The 24139-nt window shown below is 36.1% G+C and overlaps 1 protein-coding gene across 1 annotated transcript in view; it reads right to left on the bottom strand.

Moving 5' to 3' along the window:
* Positions 1-24139, bottom strand: part of NOX3 (NADPH oxidase 3) — a 650715-nt gene that overhangs the window by 44607 nt on the left and 581969 nt on the right. Inside the window, exon 12 of the mRNA XM_044063461.1 lies at positions 7653-7799. Within this exon, the coding sequence (XP_043919396.1) occupies positions 7653-7799 (147 nt within the window). The remainder of the gene's footprint in view (positions 1-7652; positions 7800-24139) is intronic.

Raw genomic sequence — 24139 nt, forward strand, 5'->3', positions numbered from 1 at the left:
GTTACATGTATGGTCTTTCACTTCTCTGACCAACGTTCATGTGCTGAAGTGCTTTCATATTGGAAGGCAGGTCAACTGAATACTGGCAAAAGATAAATATGTTGGGAGTTACTGCTATTATGTCCCATTGTGTGTCATGTTGCTGCCTGTTGACTATTTGTTGCTTCTGTGTTGATTACGCAATTATGTTATTTTCATTTGAAAATGTACTTCATCGTTTTTAATTAAGTTTTAGTTATGAGTGTAATATGTACAAACCTCTTAGAGCAAGAAATCTGGACAAAGCCATAAATAAAAGTGGGGCAAAGGCCAAAAATAGGGACAATTTTAAATATTGCTCTTACAAACTTGGAAAGTTGATAGAATAACAGGTTTTGCACTAGCATGATTTCTCTGAAGGGTATCAAGTCTGAAACGTAAATGTCTGTCAGTATTTTCCTGCTTCAAGTTTTTATGATTTGCTACTAATTTGCCAGAAAACCAGAGTTTTATGAAAAATGGACCAAACATATGAGGCAAAAATCTGTACAGTTGACAGGTATTATGTCACCATTTGTTGTTGGAGTTTGTTTTCTGTAACATGCTTAGGAAATTAAGCATTATAATGAACTTGAACTTTGGTGATAATTCTGTGAGTTCATTTTTTGCTGTAAGCTAAGTATTCCCTGGACTCATATTGTGTCTTTGGTGTCTCATTTGCATTTCCTTGCAGTGTAACGAGCTGTCTACATTTATTTATTTATTATTTAGTTATACTTTGTTGACTGGGCTAGTCGCACTTGGTCAATATCCTCTTTTCATAGGAGTCCTGACATGGTATTCATACTTGCTAGGGGAAATTTGGCAAGGGCACCTGGGATTTTCCTCTATTCCTTGAAGGTCTGCTTGTGAGGTGATCTCTAGGTTGCGGCAGAAGGCTGTTACTGTGATCACTGAATCTATGATGGAGGATGAGAGTGGAGATGAGATGGAGAAGAAGGAAATGGAAAGTGTAATTCAGAAGGAAAAAGATCCTTTGTAAGTGACTATTATGGCATCAGGTGTTTGGATGACTGTTTTATAAAAAAATATGGATGCAGGTAAACCAGAAAAATTGGAAGGCATGTAGTGGAGTGTGATAATAGATAAAATATTTTGCAGTGAGGAGATGTATATACCAAGTCCTTGATGCCATTTCTTGGAATATTCCCTTTCCTCTGAGGTATGGCAATCTCAGAGTTGGTTTATATAAGTTTGGGATGAGTGGGGGGGGGGGGGCTCACCAAAAGAAGTTGTAAAGAGAAGAGCAACTTTCAAGATTCTCTCTTCTCCTGTGTTTTTGGTCTTTTTTCCAGGCTTTTTGGCACATGGCATTTTGAGTGTGGACATTTCAAAAGGGAGCCAAGACGGTGCACAAAATAAACAATTTAATTTCATTACCAGTTTAAGCCGAAATTACAGTACTGCATCTATTAAAAGGATGGTTCTAGCATAAAGCGAATAAACTTTCATATTGATAAACTTGGCCTAAACTGTTGAATTTTATAATCTATTTTTTGAAGCACAGCACATTTTTTTGTGGTTACCAAAATGATTATTGTGATTTGTATCCATTTTCATTTAAACTTATTTAAACTTATTGGTGCAGCATAATCAAATTAAATGCCACAACCTACAAAACAGCAGCATTATTAATTCAAGACAAAAATATGAATAGGTTTTAGTTTCTTTGAAAGAGAGACCTTCAGAGAAAACAAACCTTGGGTTGCATTAAGAATCCAAAGACAAACTCTCCAGCATTATTTTCACATTAGCTTTGCAGTTGCTATATTATTGAAGTATATGGGAGCACTCAGTCTGCTATACATGGCCAGCCTTAGCAATTGTGGAGCCCAATCTGAAGCATTTTGGAGGGACCCATCCTTTGGACCCCCATCTACCATCCCATCTCTCCCTCCACTTACTGGCTTCTTGAACTTAAAGTCTGTTTCAGATTGGGTATCAGGAATATATGCTATTACTGTATATCTTAAAATTAGAGTAAACTACCTAATATATTGCCTACAATTCAACATCTCCTGTAGTTCTGTCTCAGGGCCTGCTTAACTCACTCAGACACTGCAAGGGGCCTATTTGATGTTCCACTAATACCCTGCACCAGTATGGTGTTTCAACAGATGGGTATACTCCGGCTTACCAGTGAACATGTTCCCAGACTCTAATACTGTCTGGATATTGTGAACGTGGGTAAGAAATAGCGTCACTTTCCCCTTTTCCCCATCCATATTTTTTGTTTTAGCTTTATTTTCTCTCTCCTTTCGTACCTCCCCTTCATTAGACTCATGCCTTCCTCTCCTTTACATTCCATGCCCAACAATTTTGCACTCCAGATACTGTGCATTTCTTTCATCAAAGAAACATCATACTATATGATGTAAGTGTACGGGCATTCTTCTTACTCGTTTTATTGCTTATTTTACTGATCGAATTCTTGTATCACATCTGCTTATGACTATGTTCATTTCTGTTACTTATCAGCTTGAGTTATACTTCTCTGCATGCTTGCTTTTCATTACCACTGTTAGATTGATATTCATTAATGTTTTTATTTCTTTGGATTGATATTCATTAATGTTTTTATTTCTTTGGTTGTTTTCCACTGTGTTGCAGTTTTAACAGTTTTAGCAAAGTGTCTCATTTTTCTATCCACCTCTGCCTTCCACCATTCATCGCATACACCTAATGTTTCACTTTTCTGGGACACATGAAGTGTTGCATGTCTTAGCAATCAGACGTTACCCTTCATCACTGTATCTGCACTTACTATTGTTTGTTTTTCATGCTGTCTGAGACTAACTATGCCACAGTTAATTCTTGTAACTTTAATCATTAACAACCATTTGTAAACCCCACATCAACAACAGAAGCAAAAGAAAAAATAATTCTCTGTCTTCAAAATTAGCCAGGTCTTTTCTCTTCATACAGAAACTGGAGTGGTATGCAAAACCAGATGGCTTCAAGTACCTACCTCTTGAAAGTTCACTTAGTCATTAGGGACCTAAGCACTTTTGTTGACAATGAACTATCCTTTGACTACCACACAGCCACTGTTGTTCAGAAATCCTTTAACCTTGCCAGACTAATCACCTAGATCTAAGGATGTTATCATCTCTCTCTTTTTCTTCTCCTCCCTCATTAGGCCCATAATAGAGTATAATGGCCCATTTGGTATATATCTGTCTAAGCATATGACCCAGCTTGAGGGACTGCACCATTTCCTCACTAGGATAATCAAAGATGTCTGCCTTGAGCTATGTAGACCACCTTAAAGCACTGTCTCTCTTTTCTGTTTCCTAATGGCTCTTTAGAGGTGATCTCTGACTAGCCTACAAAACCTTGAAGGATCCATTCCTATGTGACCTTCTGTACATCACCAAACTAATAATACCCTCAGCAGCTGCTCAATATAACTTAACTCCCACTGAAACATAAATAAGACCTACTGGTGAGATTGACATATATCCCAGAGAATCCCCTTTTTATGGAATAGATTTTCTTTGCTTGTAAGGCAAAGTAGTTCTTCCACCCTTTTTAAGAGTAACCTGAATGAATGGATGGCAATCATAAATCCACCCTGGGTCTGGCCCCTCATGTCCTTATTGTAAGAGGTCAAAACTAGTTATAAATTAGTCATGGCAATGGGTACCTACAATTTGGGTATTGTGGCTAGGCTACTAGTGGTCTTCTGGATCAATAACCTAATATTACTCTATGAACATACAAACCTACTAACCACACAGCCTATGTTTGGCCTGCTCAAAGCCCACTTCTGCTGCCTTGCTATGTCTGGGAAGGGCAGTCCAGTATAAACCTGACAAAATTTGCAGGATGTTCCTAACATTCTGCATGCCTCAAACCAGGTGGCGAGGAAACTGTCTGTGGGCAGTATGGTTGAAATGAGTGCAGATGAACACACACACACACACACACACACACACACACACACACACACACACACACACACACACACTTTTTATGTATTGTGGTTTGGACAAGGTTTTTGTTCTGAGGCATTTCTCTAGGATTTCACTATTATGTTTTAATTTCAGTGTACCCTCATAATACAGAAAGTATTGCTACTTTAGGATGTGATCCAGGAGATAACTGATATTCTAGTAGATCTTGATAATAATCTATTAAGTACTAATATCCCTTATGATGTCCAATGGGCTGCCTGTAAAGCTGCAATAAGGGGGATCTTAATTCAAAAAGCCTCATATTATAAGAAAGTTACAAAAGAAAAGGAGGATAAATATTAGTAGATGAAATAAATGAGACAGAAAAATATTTCAAAAGGATCAGGACCCAAATTTAGTACTCCGAATAAATAAATTGCAAAAAGAATTATGTTTTATGCATCAACAGCACTATACGTTTCAGGAAATAAAATCCTTAGCCAAATACTCCGAATGGGTGCAAATACCCTCAAAAACATTAGTGAGAATAATTAATATTAAACAGGTAGCACCTAGGATAACTTTATTACAATATGAAGGCAAAATGTTCAAGACAGATTTGCAAATATTGAAACTCTTTAAAAAGATTTACATGGAGATCTATGGTCCTCCTAACAATCAAACTTCAAAACCAGAACGCAAGGAGTTCCTACATTATCTTACTTTTCCAAAAATTAATGAAGTACAAAAAGCACTTCTTAAAGCTCCGTTCACACAACAGGAAATACTACATGTAATAAACAAACTGAAACCAGGCAAAGCTCCTGGCCTGGATGGGTATACTGCTGATTTTTATAGAACTTTTATCCAAAACGTAGCAGCTGTCCTCCTGAAAATATTCAGTTATATTAGACAGCACAGTATTATGAACTTGTATTTAAATAATTCAAAAACAATTTTTATACCAAAAAGCAATTTTGATAAATCCAATCCTCTTAATTACAGGCCAGTCTCTCTGATTAACGTGGATATACAAATTATGTCCACACTGTTAATGGAGAGACTTAAGAAAGTTCCGCCTAATATTATATCATCTGAACAATCTGGTTTTATGAATACTAGGCAGACATAGGACAATACTTTAACATTAGATTCAATGATTCAGCTTAAACACAATAGAAATCTGTGGTATGCCCTAGTATTGGATGCATGTACAGCATTTGATAAAGTCAATTTAAGCTTTTTATTTCTAACACTATCTTACTATAATATTCCAAAAAAGTTTATTGATATGATAAAAATTCATATACATCTTTCTACATAAATAAAGTAACCTGAAATCCTATTAGGATTTTAAATGGGACCAGACAAGGTTGCCCACTATCCCCTTATCTTTTCAACTTATATATAGAACCTCTATTTCTATATATATCCCAGAAAACATTTTATCATACCCCAAAATTCTTGAATAATAAGGTAACTTTATCTGCCTTCACCAATGACTTAAATGTCTACTTTGAACTCCAAAGTACAGACTTAAAACAAATTCCTTTCCTCAATAAGGTAGTTTTATAAAGTCTCAGGCTACGAAATAAATCAGTCTAAATCCCTTATCTTTCCAATAAACCATTTAAATCATAAGGAAACTTATTTCTCGGATTTTGCTATTAGGATAGAATACTCATTCAAATACCTAGGGACTAACTTTTGAACATAACTGCCAATCAATGATGCAAAAATAACCTAATGAAAACATGAGCAAATATTCTACAGGACACTCAGAGATGGAGACAAATGAAATTATCAGCCCTGTCTAAAGCTGCAATAATTAAAATTAATATTCTACCTAAGCTACTATATCAGGTCAATGCATCCAGTATGATTGTTCCCCATAATTCTTTTCACAAAATTAATACGGAATTGTACAAATTTATACGGCACCCCAAATCGACCACAATCAGGTATTATAAACTTGAATATCCCAAAGAGAAAGGGGGGGGGGCTCATCTTACCTGATTTCCAGTTATATTACAACATAATTTGCTCAAGCAGATTTGTACAAATTTTGTAACTTAGCCCCAAAAGTAAAGAATGATCCCCACTGTGGATTAGAATCTGGTACAAACATATCAAAACAACAAATATTAACCCTATAGCCCTTCCTTTTCTTAGACTAGATAACTGTAAGAAACGTAAACTCCACAGCCTACTAAAACATAAAACCAGAGTATTTCAGAATCTGATAGACTCCCTAAATTTAAGTAAACTCTCGCTTTGCTACAACCAATCCACTTAAATGCAAATTAAACTAAATAATAATATGACAAAATTAAACAAATACCTGCTTATTAAAGATTGTAGTTTATGGGATATTCACAAATACAGTGAGAAATCTCCTGAAGAACTTAGATTAGCTCTACATTTACATAGAAAGATATACTATAATATTAAGTGAAATCAGAGAGCTCTTACCCACAATAATAAAAATCGTAATTATAAATGATTCAGATCTTAATACTAGCATAACATTACTTAAAACCTTATCTTTCCCAAAAAATATCTAATGCCTATAAACTAAGCACCTCCATTAAATACCAATTGTCTTTGTTATATTCTAAGTATTGGAATGTAATGAGCAATTACTTCACAGATTAGCTGAAATCTTAAGCTATTGAGTCTACTCTTAAGTTGAGCCCTTTCAAAAATCTCATTTATACACAACTAACGATTAATAACAACTCGTACTATACTCCAGTTATACTTAATAGTTTTAATCCCAAAATATCATCATCCTGTCCATGTTGCTCATTTCCCAAGGCTGATTTGTTGCATATTCTATGGAACTGCAAGTACATGCACAATCTCTGGTGTTCTCTTAGGGTAAGGTTAGAAACAATGGGCTATGAAAATTCAACATTGTCTTGGGAGTTTGCTTTTCTACATATCACTAACCAAAAACTATCTAGGCAAAAACTACATATCTTAATTACTCTTTTTGCATTAGTTAAACTTTATGCTGCCCAGAATTGGCTAAACCACTCTAAACTTTCTTGGAAAGGCTTCAGAAATATGTGAATCAAATATGCATCCTCTCATAAGCTTATAATATATAATACTAATAAGTGCTCTTATTATCAGAAATATTGGAACCTTCTTCTTGAACACATATTAAAAGAATAAACTAGGATGGTAAATAATTTGCCTTAACAAGATATGAGTAGCTAAGTAGTTAACTTATAAGTATGTCTCTGCCAAATTTCGTATTGCTTCCTTCTCATGACTTTCCAACACAAATTTGTTCTCACCAGCTGTTTTTGTAGCACTTGTATATATTGTACATAGTTTTGTTAAGAGCGTTTCTTTTATTTACTTGCTTTATGGTTGTTGTACATTCTCAGTGATTGTTTTATTTCATATGTTCTTCATAAGTATTGCAATCTACATTGATCAAACTCATATGTATACAGAGTGAAAGAATAATGAAACATTTTTTGAAAAAAAAAAAAGAAAGTATTGCTACTTTATGATCCCCGCTAGTGCTTTGCTTGTTAAAAATTAGCAATGGAATGCTAACTAAACTAGACAAAGGATATACAACTAGCACATTTTGGAATAACCCTTGCCCCTGTGTATGCTCATATGTTTTCCCCCTTATAATGATTATGCTTTGAGAAACATGTCTTCAATAATAAATAAGTAAGCAAGTAAATAAAATACCTGACTTTCATCCCAGCCAGTGAGGAAAATGTGATAACTCAGGAAATTAGTCTTCCCTCCTTCAGACATTTGTACTTCCAAAGAATGGAGCAGGTCTGCAAACCATTCAAAAGTGTAAGTACTACGACAAAGCCAAAAGAAGTAAACCTGTTGACAAAATAAAAGAAAAAGACTCAGACAAAGAAACATTGCAGCAAGTCGCACAAAGAAACACTGCAGCAAGTCGCACAAAGAAACACTGCAGCAAGTTGCACAAAGAAACACTGTAGCAAGTCGCACAATCAGCACAGACTGCATATAATGCGGTGATTGTGGTACCAGTGGTAGCCATAAATAACTGTAAGGGACACTAATGTTCATGGTACTTCCTCTGTATACACTTAAAGCTCTATTGTAAAACTAATGCAAAAAGGCAAAGAGTACATAGATAAAACATCAGATACCAGCCAACAGAAACCAAGAGTTTAAAAATGCACATTCTCAACTGATAAAGCCATGCATATAAATTAGAACATTTCTGAGATTCTGTCTAGTTTTCTTTAAAACAGATCTCTTGCAAAGAGTGAATACATATTTCTAAGGTCCTTTTTGACCACTTAACATCTGTACGTTCTCCTTTCTATGGAATAAAAACGTATATATTTTTGAATGGTAATATATCTGCTATTTTTGTTTAGTTTCACATTTCTTGAATAAGCTGATAGGATGTATGCAAGGGCATTATGTACCTTTGTCTTTGCCAAAGTATATATTTTTTCTTTTACAATTTTTGTTACTCATTATTCTGATGCTTTTGATAATCTGCAGCAGTAGCAAAGGTTACTTCTCTGCTGGAAAGTAAGTTAGTATTCAGGAAGAGTTTCAAAATGGTATATCCTGGACCTAAGTGCATTTAAATGAATCAGCAGTTTATATTTCAATGCTTAACACGCCTTGTTTTTTTTTTTTTTTTTACTTTATTACTCTGTTGACAGGTAACAGTGCTGTGCTTACTAAAAATATTCCTTTTCCAACACATGTTAACTGGTCACTATGGCAAATGATAAGTATTACCCTCAGTGTTATTAATTGTGCCTCATTTTCAGACGTCCCTGCATTAGCTGTGTTTAACTGCTCTAGCATCTGCACTGGCAGCCTGATTCTTTCTTTTTGTAGACCAGTACCTTAAAACAGGCTGAGAACATACAATAGGCTATAGTGAACAGGGATGCCAGCTGTCAACTTACCTGACTTTCATACAATACATTTCATGTCATCCATAAATTAATCGATATTTAATTTAGAACTTTAATCAAAACCACTTCAAGCTATGCCATCTTTAACAGTGTTAGAAAAAGTATCTGCCACTTGGACTGGATAAATCCTGAGCCACTCACAGGCTACTAGGTGAATATTAATATAATACAATGTAATTACTTAGTAGAAATGCTTCTTGCCTCTTTTAAGTAATCTGTAGTTGGGATGCACTTCTGTCACTACTATATTCTGATGAAATGTTTCAGTGGAGAAGTAATTTTGATGCTCTGCCAGTGCTTTTACATGTAGGTATGATTACCTGCAGCAGATTCTCAATAATTATGTTTTATGCTACTGATATGGAGACTTGAAACATTTCTGTTTTAGTACCTAGGGAGTCAGAAATGCAAGAAAAGCCCTTAATTAAAATTTAATAGTGTCTGCAGCAATCACTATTTCATTGGCCAGCATTTTTTTTCAAATCACTGAACTTTCTATCGATGTTATCACGGTAGCAGATCAACCTTTTAAAGCAGTAAAGCACTTTTACAACTAAGAGAATGACTTTGTCAGTGAATCAGATAACTGCATTTCTAGCAGTCTTTAATATCACTGACTAATACATAGCAAATAGGGTATGTGTCCGAACATTATATTTTCTGAGAGATTATGCACTGGGAACAAAAGAGACCCACAGAGATTTTAATTTTACAAGCTTTCATGAACAACGTTTGAGAAAGTGGAAAAAAAAAAGATCTTCCAACATTAATAGTTCAATAGATAATTAAATCTTTAGAAGGCACTTGTCCTGCTTACAGGACTTGCTTCACATGTATTTCATTTAACAAATAAAATAACTATTCTGAGTAAGACAGAAGGCAGATGATTGTCCTCTCTTCAAGTGGCACGTAGATTATGGAGTTGAAACTCCAGTGTGGCCGAGATGGATTTATACGTATTATGCCTATACTGCATCAATGATTAGACAGCAAATCTCCCAGCACTGGATAAAAAAAAAAGTGTTTTCATAATGTAACAATTTAATTGAATTCACAAACCACACAGCGTAACCATATTGCATTTAAAAAAGATAGTACAGCAAAAAAAAAAAAACTCACTTGTTAAAATATCCTATGTGAATGTTAAAACACAAGAAGAAGAAACATAATAAATGGTAAAAATAATATAGCAAATTCATACTTTAGCAGCTTTCATAGTTAAAAACAACTCAATTAAAATTAATTTATGAATGCCTAAACAGTTGTTAACATTCATTAGAATATAATGAATTTACTAGTCCAATTCGACTATATTAAATCATGTTAAATATTAAACTATAGTGAAGCAAATCTGTTAAAAACAGTATAATAAATTCATGTTTTTTGTCTACTTTCATTTTTAAAACTGGTTTACTCGAAATTAACTCATTAATACCTGGGGGGGGGGGTTACAGGCATTACACAATAGTTGCCAATAAAGCTCCCTCTGTTTAAGAACCAATTCCCAGTCCCCCCCCCCCCCCCCGTTAAAAGGGTCAACTTTCACCAAGATACTGAAGGCAAACTTTTTAAAATCACAACATAGGACAGAATGTTTATCTTCTTATTTGCACAAGTGTCATGATAAATTCTAGTTTTTAATGGTCCCACAGTCGTGCCAACATAGAAAGCAGAACAAGATGAACAAAAGGCAATGTACACCACACCGCTTGTACAACAGTTGTAGTTCCCCTTCACAGAAGTAAGTCTGATGTAACCTGAGACCACCAAATGGCAGCCCTGCAGTACAAATCTACACTGCTTATAGGCTCCACAACACTTCATGCCCAAATTAGTGTTAGAGGTTCTAAAACAGTCATTGCCCTTTTCCAAAATAACCTTCAAATTTTTATTGTTCTTATATGCAAATCTGGGCTGCTGAGCCAATGTGTGCAAAAGTCCAGAAGAACCAAACACAGTCCTCTAGTGACAGTTATTAACTTTTTTTAAGAGAAAAAATCTCGTTGCTAAACTGTATAACAATAGCTTGAGACAAATCATTGTCACTCTCCCTACTGTTTACTAAACCATTAGGACAACACAAAGTGGCCCATAGAGTGTGTGTCTCATTTCAGAACATCTTCCAATAGATTTACTGGATATCCATGGTCCCTAAATAGGCCACAGAGATTTTCAGCTTCCAGACAAAAAGTGGAGTCATTGCATACCAGTCTGCTAGGCCTGATGAAGTGCCCTTTGACAGTATTTCTGTTTTGCCACCAAGGGTGTTGGGTAGTGAAATGCAGATAGGCATTTGAAAAAGTGTCCTTCTAAATATCCTAGATTCATATCTGCCAGCAGCCAAGTTTTTATATAATGTTATGTCCAAATAGGTGATTAAACTGTCACTTGCTTGGGTGGTAAACTGCAAAAAGTAATTGGAGTGGTTAAGGAAGTCAATAAAAAGCTCCAGCCCTTCCATGCTCCCTTTCCATAAGAGAAAGATATCATCCGGGTAACTCAGGTAAAGGTTGACCTTAGAAAAAAGAGGGGAATTAAAGATTCTAGTGGTTTCCCAAAATTATAATACTATGTTGGCAAACACAGGGACTGAAGCCACTCCCATCGCTACATCCCTGTGCTGTTTAAAATATTCCCCTCATAACAGACAAAGTTGTTCTTAAGACATAGCTCCATACATTGATGCAAAAAAATCATCTCATCTTGGTCAAGCTGGGTACCCTTCACCATTGCTAATAAAAAAACACTCCAAACCTTCCACATGAGGGATGACAGAAAATAAGTCCTTAATGTCACCAGAGACAAAAAGGGCTTCAGGTAAAAAGTCGGAGAATATTTTAAACAGCACAGAGACATAGCAATAGGAGCTGCTTCAGCCCCTGTGTTTTCCAACATGGTATTATGGTTTTGGGAAACTACTAGAATCTTTAATTCCCCTCTTTTTTCTATAGTCAACCTTTACCGGAGGTACCCGGACAATATAATTTTCTTATGGAAAGGGAGTATGGAAGAGCTGGAGCCTTTTATTGACTTTCTTAACCACTCAACTGACTTTTTGCAGTCTACCTTCCAGGCAAGTGACAGTTTAATCACCTATTTGGACATAACATTATATAAAAACTTGGCTGCTGGCACATATGAATCTAGGATATTTAGAAGGACACTTTTTCCAATGCCTATCTGCATTTCATTACCCAGCACCCTTCGTGGCAAAAAATAAATACTGTCAAAGGGCAGTTCATCAGGCCGAGCAGACTGGTATGCAATGACTCCACTTTTTGTCTAGAAGCTGAAAATCTATGTGGCCTATTTAGGGACCATGGATATGCAGTAAATCTATTGGAAGATGTTCTGAAATGAGACACACACTCTATGGGCCACTTTGTATTGTCCTAATGGTTTAGTAAACAGTAGGAAGAGTGACAACAATGATTTGTCTCAAGCTGTTGTTATACAGTTTAGCAACAAGATTTTTTCCCTTAAAAAAAGTTATTAACTGTCACTAGAGGACTGTGTTTGGTTCTTCTGGACTTTTGTACACATTGGCTCAGCAGCCCAGATTCGCATATAAGAACAATAAAAATTTGAAGGTTATTTTGGAAAAGGGCGATGACTATTTTAGAACCTCTAACACCAACTTGGGCATGATGTGTTGTGGCGCCTATAAGCAATGTATATTTGTACTGCAGGGCTGCCATTTGGTGGTCTCAGGTTACGTCAGACTTACTTCTGTGAAGGGGAACTACAACTGTTATACAAGCGGTGTGGTGTACATTGCCTTTTGTTCATCTTGTTCTGCTTTCTATGTTGGCACAACTGTGGGGCCATTAAAAACTAGAATTCATCATGACACTTATGTGGATAAGAAGATAAACATTCTGTCCTATGCTGTGATTTTAAAAAGTTTGCCTTCAGTATCTTGGTGAACGTTGACCCTTTTAATTGGGGGGGGGATTGGGAATTGGTTCTTGAACAGAGGGAACTTTATTGGCAATTGTTGCTTAATGCCTGTAACCATCCGGTATTAATGAATTAATTTTGATTAAGCCAGGTTTAAAAATTAACCCTGCCAACATATGAATTTATTACACTGTTTTTAACAGTTTTTTAATAGGATTTAATATTTAATATTTAATATGACAAATTGAATTAGACTAGTTAATTGATTCTATTCTAATGAACATTAACAACTGTTTGGGCATTAATGAATTAATTTTGATTGAGTTGTTTTTAACTATGAAAACTACTATAATATGAATTTGCTAAATTACTTTTACCATTTATTGTATTTCTTTTTGCATTTTAACATTTATGTAGGATATTTTAAAAAGTTATTTTTGGTGTACTATCTTTATAAATGCAATATGGTTTGGTGCCTTTAAGGCTTTTTAAACAAAGGTAACAGCTGTTGTTTTGTTTTTGATAAAGTTCCAGTTTGGAAGGAACTAAAGCACTTAAACTTTGGAATAAGTTATTTTTGTAAGGTTCTTAATTGAATTGAATTGTTATGAACAGGGTCCAGTCTTTATCTAAACAACATATAACGTTCATACAACTTTCGTTCTAATTTTCTTATTCCATCACCACCTTGTTCTATTTCTTTTTCATGCCTTTTTATAATTTTATTATATACTTTCCTTTTCTTTTGCTTCACTTTTTTTCAACAATAAAAATATTTTCTCATATTTTTCTTTATAAGCACTCTACCAATCTATCCAGTTGTCATACTGTACCCTCATTGCCATATGGCAAGAAATAAGCTATGTATCAGATAAGTGGTAGCATGAGTGGATGAAACATCAAATAAAGCTGGGTTGCAGTTAAATAAAGCAAAAAACCCAAAGGGTTTAGTGATGCTAAGGGAATAAGTGGACTATATTATATCAGGAAGGAAATAAGTGTATTAGGAGTGAAATTTGGAGATTATGAAAATGTAACAGAACAGTGGAAAATAATGTTGAGAGAAAGCATTGCTATGGTGGAGAAGGTTTAATTTATCACTTAAAAATGTATATTTTATTATGTACATATTAGAAAAAAAATATTGTTTTAGTGGGTAACATGTTTCTGGTTGAAATGGAGAAATTTCTTTTTTTAATTTTACTTAAGTTTCAAAATTGAATCCAGTGAAAAGAGGGGTGATATACAATAAAAAAAGAAGGGGGCTGAATCTAAAAAAAATCCCACAGAGTGCTTAGAATCTGTATATTTTTTTCTGGGTAATACAGAAGGTAAAATACATAAATTTGCAAATGATGGGAAAATGTTATATATACAGCATGAAGAAATATGGAAATATAAAGGCGGTGAAAGAAGTGGTAAACAAGAAAAGATTTAAAGAAAAAAATAAGAAAATAAAATGATGGAAGGTAAAATTTAACGAGATCGATAAAATCAGCAAGTTATAGTATAACAATATTATGGAAAATATTATATGGTATATTCTTCGAAGGAACTAGAAGAAGATGTAAAAATGCTATGGGAATAGCAGGCAAATCTCCCCCCCCCTCTCATTGCTTCATACCTTTCAGTTCTACCCTAGTGCCCTAGTTCAATACTGAGTCTGCCAGCTCCTCCTTCCATTGTCTTACTAACTCTGACTCCAGCCTGGGGCCACTGTGGAACTTAAGGAGGGAGGGATTTTTATTGTTATGACCTATTTTCATTTGTCCCTCCATCCCCTATGCTCATCTCATAATTTCATCCAAGAGATGTTGTTTTCTTTGGACCACACATTCCTTCAGGAAGCACTGAAGTGATTGTCCCTCTCCTTTGGGATGGGCATGCCCATTCCTCCCTGCCAGCCCCTCAGACACTTGAGTCACTTATCAAACCCTGGTCACCAGGGCCATACTTTGGGCTTTATCCCTTTATGCCATGGAGCTGGCTTAATGAATAAAAGAAAAAGGTTTGAGATTTTTTTATGAAGCAGGGATTTCCTGTGAAGAATTTTGTTGACTGAGTTACCAGATAAAAGTAATGTTAAATATAAAATATTGGAGTAAAGAAAACGTGATGAGTGTAATGAGGAAAATAATGCTGTTTTTGTGATGAAAGGAGATACTGTCAGCACAGCTAGCTGGAATTTTGTAAATAACTATATTTGATTGGTGAATATTAAAATGATTTATATAAGACACTTGTGTTACAAATATATTAGAGCGGTATGTCATATGTATATCAAAGTGCTTGTACAGACGTGTGTGTTGAAGCAGTATTTGCAAAGTTCTGTTTGAAATGTAATCACGGTGTGCCCTACTGGAAGAGAACAGATGTGTACATGCCCTATTGTAACTGTTTAAATGTATATATTTTAACAGTGGAAACTGGAATATAGGAGGTTAACTTCAGTCTAGCAAACTTCAGAAAAATAACTGAAATTAAATTACTTTATGGCTAGGCCATAAAAGATGGTATCTTTCAGTTTTCAATGCAGCAAGTGACACAATGTCTGTACTAGGAAACGTTTTGTATTGTCTTTAGGGTGAATTTATTACTAGTCTTGAAAGCATGAAGGAATGCAATTGTTTTATGACTTCCAGCATCTGCCAGAGATCTGAGGAAAAGCTCTTATCTGTATATTTTTACAGGTAAATGCTAAATCCTGCCAGCTTCAGCAATGGGGGTTTTGGCCTGGAAACTGAAGTCAGGTGACAAGAAGTGATATCATTATGCAAGCTATCAGCAGTAATATTTGAGAAATTATTTTGAGAAGTCTCTTAGTGAGACAGAGCATTCTGCATTCTGTCTTAGACCTGACAACAACTAGAAGATCCATTCACCACATCTGCCTTGCTCTAATGAAGTAGGTTTCTAGGAACCATATAATTCTCTTAAATATAGTCAGGAATATAGCTTAGTTTTTCTTTATTTATTTGAGACTGTCCTGCAATGTTGTTTTAAATATGTCCTGTGGTTTTGAGCTCTAATGTCACTGTGAATATATACTTAGTATTGTCTTGTTTTTTTATTATTTATTATTAAATATATTTAAACCTTTAATTGTGGCTGATCTGTGTAGAGATATTTAAGTTTTGAGAGTACTTGCATATTTATTTCGTGACACTGTGTGGGCCACTCCTCACAGCCTTGCTTTGGTCAAACTACCATTTGTATTAATATCAATATTGCACAGTAAAACTGGAACCCTTTATTAAGGACCTTAAAGTAACTGATAAGGAGTAACTGGTGACAGTAATAACTACCTTATAGTCTGGGAAGAAGGGGGCATAGCTAGTAAACCTGTGCCAGCCTTTCCCAAGTGTTTGTGTGTGCAAATTAAACCTCAAATTGTATGTGTGTCAGCTACTTGGTCAGGGACACAAAGTACTGGTTGGACAGAGAGGGTGCTGGGTGTCTTGGCTTGGTCACTTAGCTGAGATCTCAACTCTATAGCTGTGCCATTGGGGAGTCTTATTGGGGATCTGGAGGAAGAGTGAGAAAGCAGTCCTGGACTGACTGTGGTCTCTGTGTGCTCTTAAGGAAAATTGCACTTGATGCACAAAGCTGCATCTGGAAATAGTGTGAGTATACCTGTTGGTGAACATTCCCCTAATGCTACCAGTGGTGAGGATTGAGGCTCTTTGATGTGGAGGGTCATCACAGTTTTTATAATGTAAAAGAAAGAACAGTTTTTGAGAATGCTGAAAAAAGGAATATAAAGGGGAAAGATTTAAAAATATAATGATGAATATGATATTATGTAAAAACCATGAGAAAGATAAAAGGTGAAACTAAAAATCAAGACAGAATATTGTTCAGAGCTACCTGAAGATTATGGAAAAGAAGATGTGAAGGATTATTGTATAATACAAACAGAGATGACACATATCTGCTAGATGAAATAAAAATATGGTAGTAGAAGAAAGGATGGTGATAGATAAAGAAGTTGTAAAGAATACTTGATCTTTTTAGCTTTAAAAAAATCTGATTTTTTTTTTTGTATTTTTGAAATTATAAAAATAGAATTATTTTGCAGATCATATGTTAAGCCCAGATCAGATCCTTCAGCCCTGAGGTAATATGATGGAATATAGAAGATTCAATCACTATCTAGCCATGGGAGTTCTGGACTCACTGCATGTGTACAATATCCATATCAGATGAAAAAGAGCACTGCAGAAGCAGCAAATGCTATAAAACCAATAAATGCCCAAGTGTCACCAATGCAGCATAAGAGAGATGCTTAATCCTGGAGATATTATTCAGAAGGAAAGATTGCCTAACAACTGCTGGTACCTGGTCCTTCAGTATTGGCACATTATCTAAAACTATCCTCACATCTTTTATCTTCTATGTAAACTCTAACCAACCACCACAATCATCATCATCATCAATCCCCTTTTTTTCCATTTAACATGGGGTTTGGGTATCACATCAACTTTCACCATCTTTCTCAATTCAGTGCCACTGACTTGACTGTCACATGTCTTCTGTCATGCAATCTAACCATCTCTTGGCTGGATGTCTTTGTCTCCTCTTGCCTTCTTCCTGTCTGTCCCAAATCTGATTTTTGAAAATTGTTTCCTGCTTTCTAGCACATGCTACTGTCACTGTGATTTGTTATGATTGACCTTCTCTGCAACTAGGGCTACTTTGGATTCAGCTGAGATCTCCTCATTTCTTCATTTGTCTCACACTGTGCATCCTACTATCCTGCACTTCATCTTTTTCACCTCAAGCTTCCTTAGCTGACCTGTATCTACTGCCCACCTTTGTGTGTCATACAAAAGAACCAGTTGCACTGCTGTTTTGTGATCTTACTTTTATTCATCTGTCACACACAACCCCTGACTCATATTCCAGCTTTCATCTCCTCATTCAGACTTCCATTCTTCAGAACCTCACCTCACAGATACCTGAAACTGCTAATCTGATCTACTATCTTTACCTTCTGTTTCAATTTTCACCCATCATGACTACTCTCTTGTCTGTAATCATTTTTACTTCATGTGCCTTCACTTTTGCATTTCAGTCACCTAGCATATGCTAAAGCTCCTGCTCAAAACCTGCTTGTGGTATCACATCACCCACAACTTTATTGATCTGCCATCTCTCACCTGTTTGCTGATTTAGTCCTTCACCAGTAATTCATGTTTATGCTCACTGGGAGTGCCTCTGTCAGTCCAAACACTGCCTGTACTTTTGCAAGTGGTTTCCTGTACACATCCTGCACAAATTCAACCAGTTTTCCTGGACTTTGAACCAGAACTGATCTCCTCAAGCTGGCATTCTTGGGAGCATGTCATATGCTTTCTCCATGTCTAGGAATGCACAGTTGGACTCTTTTTCTCATCTCCAGCTTCTCTTCCACTGTCTGCCTCACTGCAATCATCATGTTCAATTTATTGCATTCTAGACTGAATCTGAATCTGAATCTGAAATGCTCATCTTCCATCTTACTTTCTACTACTCTGTATACTCATTTATTAATCACCCTTTCCAGCACTTTCATACAGTGTGACGGCAGGTGATATCCCTGGACTGAATGCAGCAGTGAATATCCCATTTGCTGCTGCACACGGGCACTCAAATGCTTTTTTTTTATTTGGGATCATTATCACCCTCTATACAATGTAGACTACACTATGGAGCAATTTCTCCCCTAATGTACTCAACATTTTAATTAAATACGATGTAATTTCATCTGAACCTGCCACTTTTCTGGAGTGCATTTCCTTCAATGCATTTTGTACTAGTTCTAAAGTGGATTCCATTTCCTTATCCTTGTAGGCTATGCACATGGCAGTAAAGATTATGTGGGGTTTAATTCATTCAAAAGCTTCTTCAAGTTCTCCTTTCATTTGACCTAGATGGCCTTTGAACTGGTGAGCAGATTGTTGCTGTCATCCCTTATGAATGGCATCTGAAAGCTGTATTATTTGCCTTGCTGTTATTACCTTGCAACCTGATGCAGTTTATTTGTGCCATTTCCAAAGAAAATAAGTGGGATTAGGAAAGGAATTTGAAACAAGTGAGCACTGGCAACATCCAGCATAGTATCATCATTGATAGGGTTGACCTTTAGCCAACTAATACTTATCCATCTGAGGACAGAGTCCAAAAAGTCTTCCAAATATATAAAATCAGACACCTGGTCCTAGGAAAAGAAAAGTTATAACTGAATATCCCTAGTATAACAGCAATATCTAATGGCTCTACCCTGCATGACTAGCTGCTGTGGAAGCATGCTCAGTATGCAAGCCTGTAGCATCCTACACTCCAAAAGTTCTTCTTTCTCTGTCTCTGTCTACCTCTCTCTCGCTCTCTTTCTTAAGGATTTAAACCAGAGATCACTGTGTCATAATGGCCAGAGAGATAAGAGGCAAACAACTTGAATAACATGTCAAGTAACCTGCAAACATTCAGAAAATGTCCCAAAAAGATCACATTATCCACAGTATTAAAAGACACTGAAATCAAGTAATATTAATATACAATATAAACTCTGATGTCTCACAATGAAGTGATCACTAACTACCTTGCAAGTACGGCCTTGATGTGACTGAAGGTAAGTCTGAAAGAAATTTAAGTGGTCAGGAGATGACCAATAAAAATATAGTTATTCTAATATCACCTTCTCAATAACCTTCACCAAAAACAGGTAGTTAGACACAAGCCAAAAATATCCATCTTACTAGGATCAAATGTCATTTCTAAAATATGGTAATTAAAGTTTCTTTTAAAACAGATGAACACAGACCATTTTTTTTTAACACAGCACATAGTTTAGAGAATGGCTGCAGCTAGGAATTCCTAACAGGATTTAACCAGCCAGGCTAGGCTTCGATCAAATCCACAATGGTTGACTGAGCAGCAGAAATGTTAACTCTGTTGTACAAATAGTTAACAAGCCCACTTGGGAACAAAATATTCCTGACCTGCCCTCAGCAACATTGTACCTACTTCCATTACTTTACACTGTCCTCATCTCTGATCAGATCTGATCACAAATCAGCAATTTTCTCCTTTAGGGCATCTAAGCCTACCTCAACAAGCACTTCTGAATACAAACACTTTAAAAAGACAAACTTTTAAAACTATTTGATGAGATCTCAAAATTTCATCTGCAAGATTTACAGCCACCAAGTAGTCTAAGCTGTCACATAAGCTAATTAATTTTATTCCCATCTAACAAATAGCATAAACCAAGTTGTTCCAATCAGAACCAAATATACCGTGGAATGTAAAAATGAGCCACCTTGGTAAAATGCCAGCAGAAAATGAAAAAAAAAAGCTAAGGCCTCTAATAAATCAAAATCTTCTTATGTTAAGCAGTCTATCTAAAAGACCAGCACAAATCTGAAAGTTAACAAATGAAGATCAACGGACAACACAAACTGCAATTAAAATCCTAAACTATGTCAAATCATAATCCATCCTTCCACAGCCCCTTTTTCCCATTTTTGCACATGGCATTGGTGTGTCACTTCAATAGTGACAATTATCTAAAACCAAGGTTTGCACAGCTGGGTAGCTAGCCCTGCTCCAGTAATTTATTCACACCACACCTTGCATGCACACTCACAGGCATTTCAGAGTGTCCAATCCTTCCTACTACATGTTTTTGGAATGCACAAAGAAACTGGAACACCTGGAGGAAACCCACATGAAGAGAATATGCAGACTCCACACAGAAGGCACTCCAGCCAATAATCAAACCAGGGAACCTCTTGCTGGGAGACAACAACACTATCCACTGTGCCACTGCGCTACATTCCAATCTTAAAGGCATTGTTAATATTCTTGCAGATAAATTTAGTGCCAACTTGACAATAGGAATAGTCAGTGAAGTTCTACAAATTTTGAAGTTCTTCCCCCTAAGTTATTATGAGACATGTCCTAAATGCACTCTAAAATGCTAAAAATATCACCTTTCTGGGCCTGACAATATAGCTGGTTGCTTAATCAACAGAATCAAACATGCCCTTAATAAAACTGTTCAGGTTAAGCACAACCACTGGATATGTTCCTGAGGCATAAGAACTTACTATTATTATGCCACTCCATTGGGGGGGGGGGGGCACTTTAGATCACATGAACAATTGGCTCTTCAGCCTGACACAATTAATTTGCAAAGTGGTGGAAAATGCTATGTCTGATTTCATAAGCTCTGAAATAAAAAAAAAAAATCTTATTGTTCCAAACTTACAACAACATGTTTTTTTTTCTAAAGGGAGATTATGTCTACATAATTCAGTAAACCTTTTTTTTTTGGGGGGGGGGGTCACTGAAGCTGTAGATAGTGGCCATACAGTTTACATAGCATACCTGGATTTGGTCAAGACCTCTGATGCTCTACCTCATGCTGGAATTGTAAATAAGTTTGAAGGCCTAAATGTAGGATTACGTTATAAGAGGGATAGCAAACTGGCTGACAGATAGAACCAACAGAGTTAAAGCAGCAGGTGTACCACAGAAAGCAAAATGCTAACTAGTGGCATTCCTCAGGGCTGAGTACTGGGACCCCTTCAGTTTGGCACCTACTTCTTGGACCTCTAAACCACTAGCCCAGATGTATGGCTAGCTAAATCTGCCAATGACTGCAAGCCATGGGTAGCTGTTTAATAAACATCTGATACCCATGGTACTACAAGGGCTAAACCAAACAGACCAATGATCTATTAGAGATGAGCTTAAATTAAATGCAAACAAGTGTAGCATTGCCACCTTTGGTAACCAACTATGACCAGAAGCTTACAGTATAGACAGCATTGCTCATCAGACTGATACAGTCTTCAGAAATCTCAATACTTTCATAGACAAGTTTCTATCCTTTGACCACCATATAGCAACAGTAGTCAATAAATCCTTTCATTTAGCCTAATTAATAAATAAAAGTTTCTCATCCAGGTCAAAAAGTCATTACCATCCCATATGCTGTACCCTGACTAGACAAATTATAGAAGGGTCTGTACAGAACAGTTGATTTGCACGACATTGACTGTTTAATATAGTGAGTACACTTAACTGAGTATCATCCTACCTACATCACACATCTAAAAATTAAAAAAAATAAATAAATATAATAAAATAAAAACAAAACTAAAAGAGTGTTTTTTTGTAGGGTAAACAAAATGCAAATACATAAATAAACAAACAAATATATAAATAAATCACTGGACTCAAGATCCTTAGGTGTAAAAACAGGCTTGAAGCTTTATCCCTATACTGTAAGTCTTACAGACTCTGCTGGGAGAATTTATGTCTGGCATTCTGTGCTGTTAAGGCCCCGCCCCTCTGCAATCTCCTACATCTCCACAAAACAAATGCCTTCACAAACAAGCAAACTAGAGACTTGGCATGTTATAAACAAATAAACAAGACACACTGGTGGGACATATTTATTGCTAACAGTTCCCTATGTCTCAAAGAATTTTCCCTTACACATAAGGGATTTCATTAAGTCAAAACTTGACACTTGGATGGGCACCCATAAATACATTCCTGGGACTGACCTGTTTTGTCCTGCTGAAAGCAAGTAGCTGCCTATGAGGATGGATATTTACAAAGTGATTATGGTCCAAGGACTGACACTGCTTTGTAAAATCTCTGACTCTGTGTAAAATGCTCATATGACAGCTTCCAAGGGTGCAGCCAAGCATACACCATGTACACTGTGATATGCAATTTAAAATAAAACAGTTTCTTTATTTTGAGTAATGAGATGAGCTAAAATATTTTAAAAAAAGCTATATTTAGCTTACTTAAAATGGATAGATTTTTGTTCAGAATCTTGGGCTGGTGAAATGTGTGTAGAGGGTCAGTTACAATGCCACACAGACCCTTCAGATATGTAACAATGATACCCTGCTTGTCTGTGCAGATTGCACATGGGGTCAGCGTGTCACTTCAGCATTGACAATCATCTCAAGCCAAGGTTTACACTAGCTCTGCTGCTGTAGCTTATTCAAACCACTCACTCACACACATGGCCAATTTATAGCATCCATTCCACCTACTGCATGGCTTTGGAATGTGGGAGGAAACAGGAACACCTACAGGAAATGCACATGACTGTAGGGAGGACATGCAGACTCTGCAAAGAGGGTACCCCAGCCAAGAATCGAACCGGAGAACCTTTTGCTGTGAGGTGACAACACTAACTGCTGCACCACCGCGGCCACAGGAATACTGTATACAAATAAAATTTGATGCTGTGCTAATGATTGTTACACCAAGAAAAGAAAAGCTGAACAGTTACAGAATGGAAAGCCTAAAAATCTCTGTGTTGTTAAAAGGTAATTAGAGCAAAGAAATGGGTGAAGAGTATTTTCATTATGACAATGAAAAGTAAGATTTACATTTATATTTTTCCACAAGATCTGAGCAGAAGGATTAACAGAGAGCATTAGCCATTGCCACAACTTGCAGATGAAAATGTAGTTTCAAGAATGTCAAATGGAACAATGTTCTCAAAATAAGATGCAAACAAGCGTTTCTGGCAAATAAAGCTAGATCAAGTGAGGTTCAAACTGAGCACATTTAATATATACTTGAAGGTTTAGAAGGTGTCTGTTAACTGAAGTGATGATCTACAGGTACAGGGTCAGAAGAAAGACGTGCTCAACAAGAAACTAATACAGTTGTTGAATAGATTAAAACAGCATAATTTCAATCTACATAATATCAAATATAAAATAATAGCGATGTCTGAAATCTGCCCCTCACAAACAAAAAAGCCAAGCTACCGTGCAAGTGCCAAGGCAAAATAATAGGCAGGCATTACAGAGGTTTCTAGAAATGATGCACTGTCTTACAAAGTTTGTACCTAATATTTCTGAATAAACTAAGCCTCTAAGAAAGTTGTTAGAGAAACATGTAGCAAGGAATGGAGCACAATAAGAGTTTTGAATTACAGCAAACTAGTCATAGATGCTACAGAATGAAAATGCTGTGAATAAACAAGTTGTGCTGCATTTATTTGCCAGTCAGAGAAGTATAGGGTGGGGAGCAGACTAGTTACCTATGAGTTAAGAGCATTTACAGGAACACAAAATTATGCTCAAAACATGTTAGCAATTGTGTAGGGATGTGATAAATTCCATGAATATGTCTATGGCAAAGAAGTGCAACTGGAAACAAAACCCATGCAAAGCATTCAAAAATTCCTTGTGTGAGGCACATCCAGTATTGCAGAGGATGTTACTTGATCTAATAATGTTTGATCTGAAAGTGATATACAGACCAGGCAAGGAGCTACATATTGCAGGTACATTAAGCACAGCATATTTACCAGAAAAGCAGGAAGAA

The sequence above is a fragment of the Protopterus annectens genome, chromosome 1.part0 (genome assembly GCF_019279795.1).
Source record: "Protopterus annectens isolate FY-2018-M chromosome 1.part0, PAN1.0, whole genome shotgun sequence".
NCBI lineage: Eukaryota > Metazoa > Chordata > Ceratodontiformes > Protopteridae > Protopterus > Protopterus annectens.